The sequence below is a fragment of the Mercenaria mercenaria genome, unplaced genomic scaffold, assembly GCF_021730395.1.
Source record: "Mercenaria mercenaria strain notata unplaced genomic scaffold, MADL_Memer_1 contig_2975, whole genome shotgun sequence".
In the NCBI taxonomy this organism is placed as follows: domain Eukaryota; kingdom Metazoa; phylum Mollusca; class Bivalvia; order Venerida; family Veneridae; genus Mercenaria; species Mercenaria mercenaria.
In genome coordinates, this window is record NW_026461072.1 from 40,767 (window position 1) to 54,403 (window position 13,637).

At 33.6% G+C, this 13,637-nt stretch overlaps 1 protein-coding gene across 1 annotated transcript; it reads right to left on the reverse strand.

Moving 5' to 3' along the window:
* Positions 1–253: 253 nt before the first annotated feature.
* LOC128552632 (uncharacterized) lies at positions 254–11,652 on the reverse strand. Its single transcript, XM_053533673.1, has 2 exons — positions 11,535–11,652; positions 254–4,202 (listed from the first exon to the last, which is right to left on the reverse strand). Exon 2 carries the CDS (start codon positions 4,193–4,195, stop codon positions 2,441–2,443), a length of 1,755 nt encoding a protein of 584 aa, XP_053389648.1. The 5' UTR covers positions 4,196–4,202; positions 11,535–11,652; the 3' UTR covers positions 254–2,440.
* Between the last annotated feature and the right edge of the window lie 1,985 nt (positions 11,653–13,637).

The window sequence follows — 13,637 nt, forward strand, 5'->3', positions numbered from 1 at the left end:
CACTGTTCATCATTCAGTCAATATCTTTTTTGGTAGCACCCCTTTTAACAGTTAATGGTACTGTCCAAGTTGAAAGATGGACAAGTTCATTATAGAAATTTAGCAGGGTAATGGTTTAATATTATTTATTCATTTCAAAGGCTGAACATCATCCTAAATTAATAATTTAATAAAATCTGTTTCCAGATAGATACATTTTAAACAGTTAAGAAGAATAATTTGTCTTTCTGAAATTAATTAATTTCTCCATCCTGTTCCGTAGCTAAAATAGTCTTAGAATTAACATAATTTAGACCAAGAAATGCCAAAAGAGAACACCAACGATCTCCTAGCTAGCTAGCTAGGTCCTAATACTAATGGGCTCTGTAGCTAAGGTTCACTGTAGCTAAGGTGCTTTCTTGCTAAAGAGCTCTCTAGCTATGGTGATCTATAGCTAAGATGCTCTCTAGCTAAGATGTTCTATAATAAAGATACTCTCTAGCTAAGATGCTCTATAGCTTAGGTGCACAATAGCTAAGGAACTCTGTAACTGTTAAAGGTGCTCTTAAATCCTGTAGCAGAGACCAAGATTATATAGCATAGTCACAAAATATGATCACTTCCAGATATTCCAACTGTTGGCAATTTCTTTATTTTGAGTAGTATTAGTTTAACATAATTATCATAATAATGTGAAATATGGTAAATTTAAGAAAAAGATCCAGTAACATTTATAATTATAGTAAGTATTTACACACTGTACAAAGTTTACCTTAAGTTGCAGTTGAATCAATCTGTCGCCTTTCAGCGAAAATGTTTCACTTAGTCCATCTGCTTTATGAAATGAATACCGTTTCATTTTAGAGAAACACCTTTAACGAATAAAAAATCTCCTTAAGTTATCTTATTCATTATTACCAGTATTAATATTATGTTATGGGTTCACAACCTTAAACAGTACAAGTTTGTCATTTTCGTTATTTAATACAAGTTTCAATCTGTTTTAAGAAATGCGATATTTATCTTGAGGAACTTTTTTTGCTATAACTGAATTTCAAGGATTAACACAGTAACATAATTAACAAAGTTTTAGTCCAGTATGATTATGAATTATTTTACAGTATCAATATATGCCAGGAAAGGAGGGAACAAGTGTCCTATGGTCACATGCCTAATCATCTACATTAACACTCTTGGAGGAAAGAAAAATATTAAAAAAGTTCTCAAAAGTGTTATGTCACGCCTTCTATAAAACAGGTGGAATTTCGCTGTACTTTGAACGGTTTGTACACATTAGAATATATTCAAACAGTCCTAGTTTGTCAATTTAGATAATTAATGCCAACTGCTGTATATTTTTATCCTACCTTCATGCAAAAAAAAAAAAAAAAATAAATAAATAAAAAATATAAAAGGCAAAATCAAGGGGTCAGATAAATTTTGCTTTATCATGTCAGTGACCTTGGCAGACAACTTTTTGGATTTTTTCTTAAAATGACGCCATCTTGTTTTTGAGAATAACAGCAAAAAAAAAGAAGAAATAATTATGCAATGATTTTTATAAACGCGCTTTTAGTAGGTACGAGAGACCATGGTACAATTGTATAGTTATGCATACCGTATTTGCAATTACTACAAAAAAATCATAACGGAAACGCTTGGAGAAACGGAAAGTGACTCATGTTAGCGTTTGTTCAGGTTTTTAGTTCTATGCACTTTAATATGGGAATATATTGCACCTGGAATGGAGTGTTATTGAATAAAATCTTCGAGGAGAACGGGTTGCCTATTTGTCAAGCGGAGTTATTGCGTGTGTATAAGCCACGTCTATCGTTTGCTTGGTGAGGGTGGGTAATCCGGCATGCAACTAAACTTCGGACAAAATTTCACTTGGCGGCAAATTAAAATTATTCATTAATGTACAGCAGAAGAGAGAGGTCAGGCACAAAGCAAAACGAGGTTAGCCGTTGTTTTTCTGCTCTTGTTTAATAATATTTTTTGTTTGAAACACCTGTTTGTGTAATGGTTTGGCGTTTTTAATTTTTAGATTTCTATGCAAGGAAGACTCAGATCAAGTTGGTTGTAAATTTTGAATTTAATTAAAGAATGATTTTAGATCAGAAGGTAGGGTAAATAGAACATTAGGTTACTGTCTTATAGATTTAAATTTATTAAGTTCGTCTACGAAAAAATAAAAGTCTCGGCAGAGCCTCGACTTTTATATTTTCCCCGACTCACTTAATAAATTTAAATTTATAAGACAGTAAACTTATATTCTCTATTTAAAGAATCTGATGTTTATTTGGAGGTATGTCCATTTAAAGATAGACTCTGTAGGAATATTCTTAGTATGTCATTGATTGACAGTCACAAAATCACTGGAAATTAGACCCCTCTCCCATGATTATAACTGATATTTCACAGTATACAGTTGTTAAACTGTTGATGAGTTTTGTTCTAGTTATGACAGCTTGAAGACCTGAAGAAAGTTGTCCTGTTTGGCTTGATCAGTTTTACAGCCGATGTATAATTTACTTGTTTCAGCACACCAACAGACAGCATAGGGATGTTTGAGGTCCTTCAACACAACTTTTCCTGTAGAACAGTCACCTGCTATCTTTTCTATAACATTTCTGCCATAATCACAGGCAAAAACAGCACCATCATCTGACAGTGTTATACCACAAGGGTAATCTAAACCATCATAACTACCAGTCACCTTACCCTGCCAGTTTAACCTTGTTATTGTTCTCATGTCACAGTCAGATACATAGATATAATTTGTGTTAGTGGTAACATATAATGGCCGGCTGAAAAGATTTTCTCCCTTGACTGTTTTCAGTGTAGTGCCATTGGTATCAAGAATTTGGAGTTTAACAGGATCAATGGATGACACAACAAGTTTCCCCTGGCAGCAACTAATACCAAAACATTGTCCACTTATCCCCAGCATTTTCTTCTTCTTGAGTTTGTTTGAGGAGACTGATATAAACTGAATAATTTGATCGTCAGGATGTAACACAGCAAGTTCGGTATTTGAAACTGAAGTGATATCCCATGGCCAAATATCTAGTTGCAATTGATGAGTAACAGATTGACTGCGGGTATCCACCATTTTTACAGTATAGTTATTCCTGTCAGTGATGATAAGTAAATCAGGAGTAAGGAGAGTCATTCCTGTTATCCAGCATGACCATGTGTATCTACTGTTGTATGTCTTTACACAGATTTTACCCTGATGTGAAGTTTGTCTGTGCTTGATATCAACAGCTGGAAGAGGACTTGATTGTTTTAATGATTTCTCTGTGAATGTTCCCAGTGACTTCTCCTTGTCAAGTACGGTTGCTATAGCTTTATTTGGTTTAAATTTGTACACCTTGACACCATATGCTGCTGACTTGTGGACACGTTTCTCATGATCTTGGATCATTTGTTCAGCTAATTTCAGCTCAATGAAAAATTGGTCTGCTTGTTTGGTTGTGATGAGATGTTTAATTTTGTCAGATGATGCCTTCAGAGATTTGGTTACATCATTGCAAGTTGTTTCTACTATCTTCAGGGTTTTGTCATTTTCTTGTTTAATGGTCTTAGCTGCATCGTTTGCTTGTTTTTCTAGTTCATCTAGTCTTTGGTTTATCTCTTTCCGAAACTTTTTTATATCAGCCGATACATCTGTCAAAGAATTGTTGGACTTTGCAGTAATTTTCTTCACATCTGTTGATTTCTTGTGACATTGCTCAGTAATGGTATCCATAGCTTTCAAGATATCTTGATGTTCTTTATTATATAAGATCTGGCCAGAAATATCAGGGATGTAGTTGACTTTGCAAGATGTACCTGTGTGTTCAAGGGTTACGCAAACGCTGCAGAGTAGTGCTAAGTGGTTCTGGCAGTAGAACTTTATCATTTCTTTCATGTGTTTAGGGCAACGTGTTTTAAGTTTGTCAGGCTGTCGTGGATGAAGTGAGGCTGAAGAAAGTGTTTCTGACGCACTCTTCTCATCTAGAAGATTATGATGCCTTGAAAGGGTATGCCTCTTGTGATGTGTAGAGCAAGTCGCACACAAGTTCTCCTTGCAGTCAACACAGTAGCCTTGGGCAGGGAGTCGAGGACCATCACGGTCACAAGACTGACAGTAAACTCTACGGTTTTCATCAGACCCAGTAGATGATGATGTTGAAAAATGTTTTTGCATTTTTTTTCTTGGGACAGCCATGTCTGAACTGAAATTTAAGATATTTTCTTTATTATTTGACATTGTAGACTTTGATAGTTCATCCTATGTTATAGGACAATGATTGACTATCTAAAGTTGTGCTATGTTAATATGCACCATTGACAAAACAGACATCAGGAAGATTAAACTAATATCTCATATTATACTATTCTTTCTATCGAGGACCTTCATGATAACAAGGCTGATAGTACACTTTAAAGTATTCATCTGACCCCATAAATTATGATCCTTTTTTTTTTCTTTTTTTTTTTTTGTGGGGGTGGTTGGGAGGGGGGGCGGAGGAGTTCGTTTTACCCGGGTCAGCCATGTTTAAACTGAAATGTAAAATAAGCATGTTCCTTATAAATTATCATTGTAATATCTTCTCTATAAAATTTGATATTGATGACTTTAATAGTTCATCTTAGCTATAAGACAACGATTGGCTATCATCGAAATTGGCTATAGTAATACGCACCATTGACAAACTAGATATAATAGTCCTCATGAACATTTTTATCTCATATTTTACTTTACTTTCTATCAGAAGTTTACCAATAGTAACAGAGATCTTCATAGGATTTGTCAGTTATTTGAGCCATATAATCAATCATTATTGACTAATTATTAATAACATAATTTAAATAAAACGAACAGAGTCATTTTAACCATGGTTGATTTTTGCCCGAGATACTCCGTCTTCTGTAGATGAGATCTGTCCGTGCCATTTCGTAGCAGTAAGTTATCATATTTTCAACAAATCTTTTGATTATTATCAGTACTAAACATGTACATTTGCGAAGTGGGTTCCATTTGGAGGATTTTCACTTAGTTATGGCCCTTTATTATTTTTTTCTTTATTTGTATATGGAAAACATTTGTCCATGCTATTTCTCGGTCCTCATATGCCAGATTTATCAAACCTTGTTACTATTATCATCAGTACCAAGTGTAGTTAGGCATGTGCGAAACACTTCTATTAAAATGATTTTTCACCTAGTTATGATCCTTTGTATGTTTCAAATATGAATAACGTTACATTGAAAAAAAAAATCAAGAATTTTATAAGATATTTTCATATGCTGTTAAGTACAACAAATTGATGATTTCATTGTCCCACGATCATGACCTTGGCCTACTTACCTACTTTTGTCTTTTTTTTTTAAATATTGCCATTAATAGATATTGCCACATATGCATTTAAAATTGAACACATCTCAAAACTGACTTTCAGAGCCCTCGATTTTGACCTACTGACTATTTTCTTTTTTTAAGAAGGTAGGTAACCTTGTTACCAGGGTAAAATCAAATTAGTTGAACTGTAGCAATTTTTGTATTTCGTGTAATTTAACTTTTTAACAGCTTCAGTCTCAATTTCGTTTATCTCTGTCCCTTCAAGTAATTTTTATTAAGGTTTGAAGTACATGACCCTCCAAAAGTATTTTATATTGAAAAAAGAAGGAAAGTACGGATATTTAATACTTTTAAGTGTATTTTGGTTTCATTGTTATCCGTAGAAGTCTGCATAATTGACAATTTTACTTCTTACATAAGCTCAAAATGTATATGTCGCAGGGCTCGTGTTTCCATGGTAACGCATTTTCTCTCATTTTTAAACAGCTTTGTACGAAAACGGATTTTAGACGGCTTCAGTGCCATTCTGTAAATGACCAATGGGCAATATTTTGGAAATGTTATAAGCTAAATACCAAGCCCTTTACAGGCTACCTTATTTTTCTTAAAGTTTAAAGTAACCATGGCAACAGAGGTGTTTAAAATAGCTTATACCTTGGTTTTTATCGTAATTTCTTATGAAAAATACTGAATAAAAGTATCTTTCTTATTAGTGTAGCTTTACAACATCTTAATATTTCTAAGGTAAGACATATTTCCGTGTTATCTGCATTGATCTAAGCAAATTTCACAGCTTCAAATACTTACAGCAGTACTCCTCATCTGACATTTTTATGGAACAATCGTTCTGCATGCTGCAATGATTCTCATGGATATTGTTGAAATGCAAATAAAAAGCCGAAACTGTGTTTTTAGATAGACCAGTGTCAGCGTTTTTGAATTTTACATTTAGATATTTAGGTCACGGGTTCGATTCCATGGTAACATCAATTTAATTTAAGAAACCACAGTTTTCAACTGAATGTTGAGCAATTTTAAAGCTTAGATTTAGTATATAAGTAACAAATTATCAACGGAAACTGAAAAATAGGTGTTACAAATCAAACTGCCTATTTTTTTTTTTAAAATAGCCGTAATGGGTTACCTCTCACCCACAGTTATTCCAAATAACATCAGTTACCGTCATTCATTTTGTTACATTCCGCATAACATTTCAGTATAACTACATACAATAAGCAAAATACATGTATTGATATTTTTAGAGCGAAAGACTCATGAAAAATATTTCAGCAAATGATGGCAGTTTAAAAATAGTTTATAAAGAAAATGCACAGAATTACGTACGTTCAAAATAAATGCTATTAAATTTGCGCGGTAACTGACACGTAACGTCATGACGTCAATGACGTCATTTTAAGCGACAATATTTTGAAGCGTTTCTGCGGAAATTTATTCAGCACTAGATCGAAGACAAGTAAAATGATTTATTTTCAGAAGAATGGACATACGAACACATTTATTTTGTCGGAAACGTCGTCGTAAATCGTCACGTTAGCTTCTGGTTGGGCATGCGCACATACAAATATTAAGGTAATCTACCTCCTTAAGGTACAGCAATGAAATTTTGGAGATTTTATACATTTTTTTACACAACAATTTTGTGCATCTTTGTACATTTTCTCCCTTTACAATATACAAATACATATTTTCAAGACCCCTGTTCTTCTGTCAATAAGCTACTGTCTGTTTTTTTTATCAATATTAGACACTAATGGTAGGTCTTGTTTTTATCTGCCTGATTTATTACCTCCGGCCTCCTGTTTTCTTTTCAATTACTTTTTGATGTATTCTTGATAGACAATTTAACTCCATTCATTGAAGTGCCACATTTGGTACACTTCAAGGACCTTCTTACCTATGTTTGAAACCTTATTAAACTCCACTGAGTTCAAAATCTCACCAAACCATTTCCATCCTCTGAGTGTGTGTGTGTGTGTTCGGGTTTAACGTTTTTTTTTTAGTACAGGTCTTAAGTTCTTTCTCTGCACATGTACGACACAAAGTGAACACCATTTTCTTTCTTGTTGCGGTACACGGATATGAATGGTAAGATTAAATCTTGAGGAGGGAGCACCTTAGGCCATACCAAATTGATTAATAGTTCTTCGGAAAATTTTCAAAAAGAATTGGAGCGGGCGAGCGAAATTTTTATTTTATTTTTTTTTTCTCAATTTTGATTTTTTCAGAGGCGGGTAGATTTTACATGGAGCGAGCGGGCTTTTTTTATTTTTTTTCCCAGCTTTGACCCTTGAGGAGGCGGTTATGATTATACATGAAGTTAACATTTCTTTAGAAATAACACAGAAATCAAACATTTACAGTGTGGGTAACACAGTATATAGCTTTTCTATTATGTTTTAAAGACTACATGAATGATTTTGCAAATAAATTCTTGCCAAACCTCACTGAATCACTTTGTTTTTTTTTAGTTATAATTTCTAAGGGATGAGTGTCTTATTTTTAATTTTGATTTTTCTACACCATTCTGAAGGCCTGCCTATTTAACGGCACAGCATGAGGAATATCTAAGACAAAACAGGCACATGTGTGGAATAACATTTCTTCTGAAGCACAGTTAAATGGCTTCGGCACATGAACAACTTTGTGCCCCTAGTGGAACTCCAACCCATAGAGGTGAAACAAACCACTTGACCAGTGAGACCAAACAGAGTTGGTCATACAGATGCTTCGACATTGCTCGAATCCCTTTGGAATAATTTCTTAACAGATCAGGCTAGCTTATGTTTTTGTGGTGGAGATTCATTTCAGGCAAAAATGATAACAAGACTGACAAAGAATGATCCCAATATGGCCACCCTTAAAGTGTTATATGGCCACCCTTAAAGTGTTGTTTGTTTTGCTTTGACTAAACTAGAAATTTAGAGTTGGGGAGGTCTGTTTTTTTCCAGTTTTTTTTTCGTTCTATCAATTCACAGCCAAGTAATAGACAAACAGGCAAAATTGGGGTTACAAAGGACAGATTTTATATCTACACTACTTATTTGAAAAGCTAAACAATTTTTAAATTGACTAAATGTGTTTCGATAGAATATCTGACTGCTGTACTAAAGAAGTTAGATCTATGTTCAAAAAGATTTGGCCTAGACAATGTGATAGGTCGGTCAGGATCTGTGAACAAACATTTTTTTAAGATAGTAGTCGGCCTCAGGTTTGGGCTCTAGATATAACATACTGAACTAAACAACTGATAACAAATGGTTTGAAAACTATATCTGAACAATATTTCCAAATATTTTCAACTGCATCCCCGTGCACGTCTTACAAGTCGTGCTTCGTTCCTTTCGCTGTATTGAACAAAAGTAGAACGTGCCTACTTCATAACCTACCGACACATCGAAGGCCATGTGTGGCACTAGCACAGACACTCCAGATTTAAAACAAATGATGAACAACACCATAATTCCTGACTTTTTGAGTTTTGGTCATCAGTAACATGTATTAAGGATGCATCAATATCACTTTGACGCATTAAAACAGCGATAAAACCTGCTTTGCCGTTATTATTCCGGACCGCGTAATCGGGAAAAAAAAATTTTTTTTCGGAGATTTTTATGTACGTGCGGGCGGGTGATATTTATTTTTTTTCTTCGGGAATGAAATTATTGATGCGGTAGTTCCGACGAACGACATATCAATTTGGTATGGCCTTAAACTCGACAAAACCCCTGTATTGCTTTAGGTTTGTGATATCGATTTTCTCCTGACTCAGATTGACAGGGTAGTGGAGGGAATACTGTTTGTATTGGTTCACATAGAGGTACAGTGAACAAATATCAGCGTACTTGATCTTTCATCTACTTCAAGGTATAGGGTGACTGCTTTGATACGTCCATTGAACATAGAATCTCAAGAATCATTTGTCTATATTTTCTTTATGGTTTCAGACTATGCAAGTATCGATTATTTTATCTAAATTACATTTTGTTACTTTGTAATCGTTTATTTACCTTGGAGTACCGAAACCTATTTTTAGAATGTGAAATTGAAAGTAGACTATGATAATCAAAAGATCGCACATTTAGCTGGCAAACAGTAACAAAATGGGTGCCCTAGCGCACCGGCGAATATTCTAATATACGGCCTTATATGCAATGTAAATGTTCGTTGGGGGTATATTCAACAGCTTAAAGACAAACTGTCAGGGAATGTGACACAAGTTATCATGTATAAATTTAAACGCGATGTTAATTTCTTTTAAATGCATGTTGGGCAACGCGCATACTTTGAGAATGAATAGGGTATATTAATCAATTTTGTATGTAGCTGTCAAGGGAGAAACGCCGTTAGTGAACATAATGAAGAGCAAACAATTACTATGCCAGGGAATATGACACCACTTACTGTACACCATTTCAAAGGTATTTATATAGTCTTTCAAATGCTTAAACATGCATAACTTGGGGAAAGTACTTCTAACGGCATTCTCATAGAAGACATAAGGTAGAAGATTGAATGAACTATCTAAATCATACCAGCGATAAAAAAAACCTGGGCCATAATGAATTTGAAAGACAGTAAATATTTTTAAAAATCTGTAAAATGATGTATGGTGAAATGTATTATATATTCCCTTAAAAGGAACCTGTGCCGCACATTTTAAAGCTCCGCCGACCAATAAACGTTAGTGTTTGCAAACGGTGTTACTGCTGTTTCTGTTACTGTTGGCCAAAAAAAATGGTTATCTTATAACTGCTAAGTGTCGTCGATGACAGTTAGTAGTTTACCATTGAAATCTTTGTACGCCGAATTTAACAATTATCAATGTTTCACTATTGAAACCAGAATTATCTATTTGACCACGTACAAGTAGAATTATTTTTTTCTATAACGAAATTTAATTAGAGTGTGGAAAGCAGCTTTAATGTATTCAATATGGTACCCTTGTTTCATCTGTTGTTTAAATACCCAAAACCATAGAGTTTAACAGTTGTGTTCATTGTGAACTAATGAGATAGTTTCGGTGAAAGAGTTTAAAAGAACAAGTTTTAAGTTAGTAGATCGTTCAATAATGACTTTGATATGTAGTAAAAGAAAATGCATAAATTGAATAAATGTTGTTGTGAAGAATCAATACTTTAGATACTTTATATTATTTTCACCCCTGCACAGTTAAGGTGAATACATGTATATCTATTGGAGCAATCTGACTGTTGGTCAATCAAATGGTAGTTCAGTCAGTTATGTCGCCTGTTTCAAAAAAAAATAAAAATGAATGGCCCCATTCTCTCAAAAGTGTTTCCATTAACAATATTTTTTTCCAGTTTACCAAAACTGGTAACACCTTCAAACTCTTGCTTGGTTGCTATATAAAATCAGAGACACATTGGCTTTACAATCTCAAATTTATACAAAGTTGTCATAATTTATCTTGTATTTATGTTAATGAAGATTTGATCCATTTGGATACTGGGTTATTTTTGGGTACGAACTAGATCAGTTGAGCTATACTGAAATTTCGTGACTCATGTTTCTAACATTGTCAGCACATTCCTACTTAGTGATGTAATAAAACTTTTGCTTGACTTAAAGTCATTACTTTAAACTTTGATCTGCACGGACGCTGCTCATGCTTAGTGTATAATAATATTAAATGAATGTTAAAAATTACATACCATATTCCTGTTTTATGTTTAAACTCCTGCGAAATAATTTTTATTGGATGTTTTTATTGTAAATATTTTTCCGTATATATTGGTGATAATAATATCAGTTTACTTTCTTAGCATGTGACACTGGCAAAAATGGGTTAACACTCTAAGATTTATATAAATATGGTCATAATATTTATCTTAATGCAGATTTGGTCAATTTGGATTATTGATGGTAAGAACTATAGTCTAAAGTCTAAGATTAGCTAAGCGATACTGAGCTTTCTTGACTCTCATGTTTCTTACATCGTCAGCACATAACTTTTGCTTGAGTTAAATGACTTTGGTCAGTATGGATCCTGCCAATTCTTAGTTTGTATTTGGTTTAAACAATTTTTAATTAATAACAATTCATTTACAACAACATGTACATATATCAAAGAGGCATACATGATTGAGTAGGAAGCTTAAAGCTTATTTGAAATTCTCTCCTTTAGTTTGTATTTCATAATGAATAAATGTATTAAATTACATACCAGAAAAAATACTTCCTATATTTTGTTTAAAGTTTAAACTTCTGCGTAGTAATCGCTATCTGATGTTTTTCTTGTAAATATTTTGCGTTCTCTATTGGTGATTATCGTGCAAATTTACTGCCTTGTCTCGTGACAGTGATAAAACATGTTTAAGAAATCATTTTACGAGATTAAGTTCTGATATCGATTGTATACATAATATATGAGTTTATGACTCTCTTTTTTTTAAAGAGCGGAAAAAATAAATACTCGTAAATACAGTTTTATTTGTCCCGTAAGGTTTTAATCATCTTTGTTTTCCTGTCATTGCTGTTATTATTCGATGCCATAGTGAAAAGGCCATTTTAAATGAGTGGTTAGATTATCATCCAAATTGTTTAAGCTCACCTGAACTTAGTTCAGGCTGATCTTTCGCCAAGGCCATACCAAATAGATTAATAGTTCTTCGGAATTTTTTTCAAAAAAAAAAAAAAAAAAAAAAAAGGAAAGAAAGAAATTGGGATCGATCGAAATTTTTAAATTGAGATTTTTCAGAGGCGGGTATATTTTACTAGGAGCGAGAGGGTTTTCTTTCCAACTTGGACCCTTGACATTGTACATGAAGTTAACATTTCTTTAGAAAGAACATAGAAATCAATTATTTAAGTAAATAGTTTTACTATGTGTTTTAAAGACTACATGATGATTTTGCAAATAAATTCTTGCCAAAACTCACTGAATCACTTCGTTTTTTATTTTGTATTTATAATTACGTAGGGATGAGTGTCTGATTTTTAATTTTGATTTTTCTACATTAATCTGAAGGCGTTTCTATTTCACGGCAGAGAATGAGGAATATTTAAGACAAAACGGGCACATGAGTCGAATAACATATCTTCTGAAACCCAATTACTAATAGATGGCTTCGACACACGAGCAACTTTGTGCCCCTCCAACCCATAGAGGTGAGGGGAAAGTAATAAACTACTTGACCAGTGAGACCAAAAGGAATTGGGCATACAGATGCTTTGATATTACTCGAATCCCATTGGACTAATTTCTTAACAGATCAGGCTAGCTAATAAGTTTTTGTGGTAGAGGTTCATTTCAGTCAAAAAATGATAACAGACGGAAAAAGAATGATCCAAACATGGCCACCCTTAAAAGTGTTATTTCTTGTGCTTTGATTGACATAGAAATTTAGAGTTGGGAAGGTCTGTTTTTTTTTTTCAGTTTCTTTCTTTCAATCAGTTCACAGCCAGTTAATATACAAACAAGGAAAATTGGGGTTATAATAGGACAGATTTTGTTGAAAATTATTTTCATATATACACTACATATTTGAAAAGCTAAACAATTTTAAAGTGACTAAATGCATTTTGATAGAATATCTGACTGCTGTACTTAAGAAGTTACATTCAAAAAGATTGGGGCCGAGATAATGTAATGGATCGGTCAGGATCTGTGAACAAACTATTTTTAAGATAGCAAACGGCTTTGGCTCTAGATCTAACATACTGAACTAAACAACTGATAACAAACGGTTTGAAAACTTTATATCTAAACAATAATAGTATGTTTATGTTTAATCCAAATATTTTTAATTGCATCCTCGTGCACGTCTTACAATTCGGGCTCCGTTCTTTTCACTGTATTGAATAATCGTAGAACGTGCCTACTTCATCACTTATTTTTTTCTCGGGAATGAAATTATTGATGCAGTAGTTCCGACGAACGACATATCAATTTGGTATGGCCTAATGGAGGAGTGTCTAGCATTTGTCATCATGTGTGCATCATTCGACATCAACATTTTGAGTCTACCTGAACACTAGGTTCAGTGTGAGCTGTTTTATTGGTGCTTTTCTTTTGTCCAGCAGCAGCTTTTCCCTTTAAATGACTTATACTCAAGAACCACATGACAAATCTTCACCAAACTTAGTGAGAAGCATCTTTACATAGACTTCTGCTTAGCCATTTTCAGGGCTTACCAGATTTTGAAAAAGAAAGAAAACTTTAAACAACTTCTTTTCATGAACCACTTGATCGATCATCACCAAACTTGGTCTGTACATTCTGGTAAGGTTCTTTTCCCATTTTGTTCCTGGACAATAACTTGTGAAG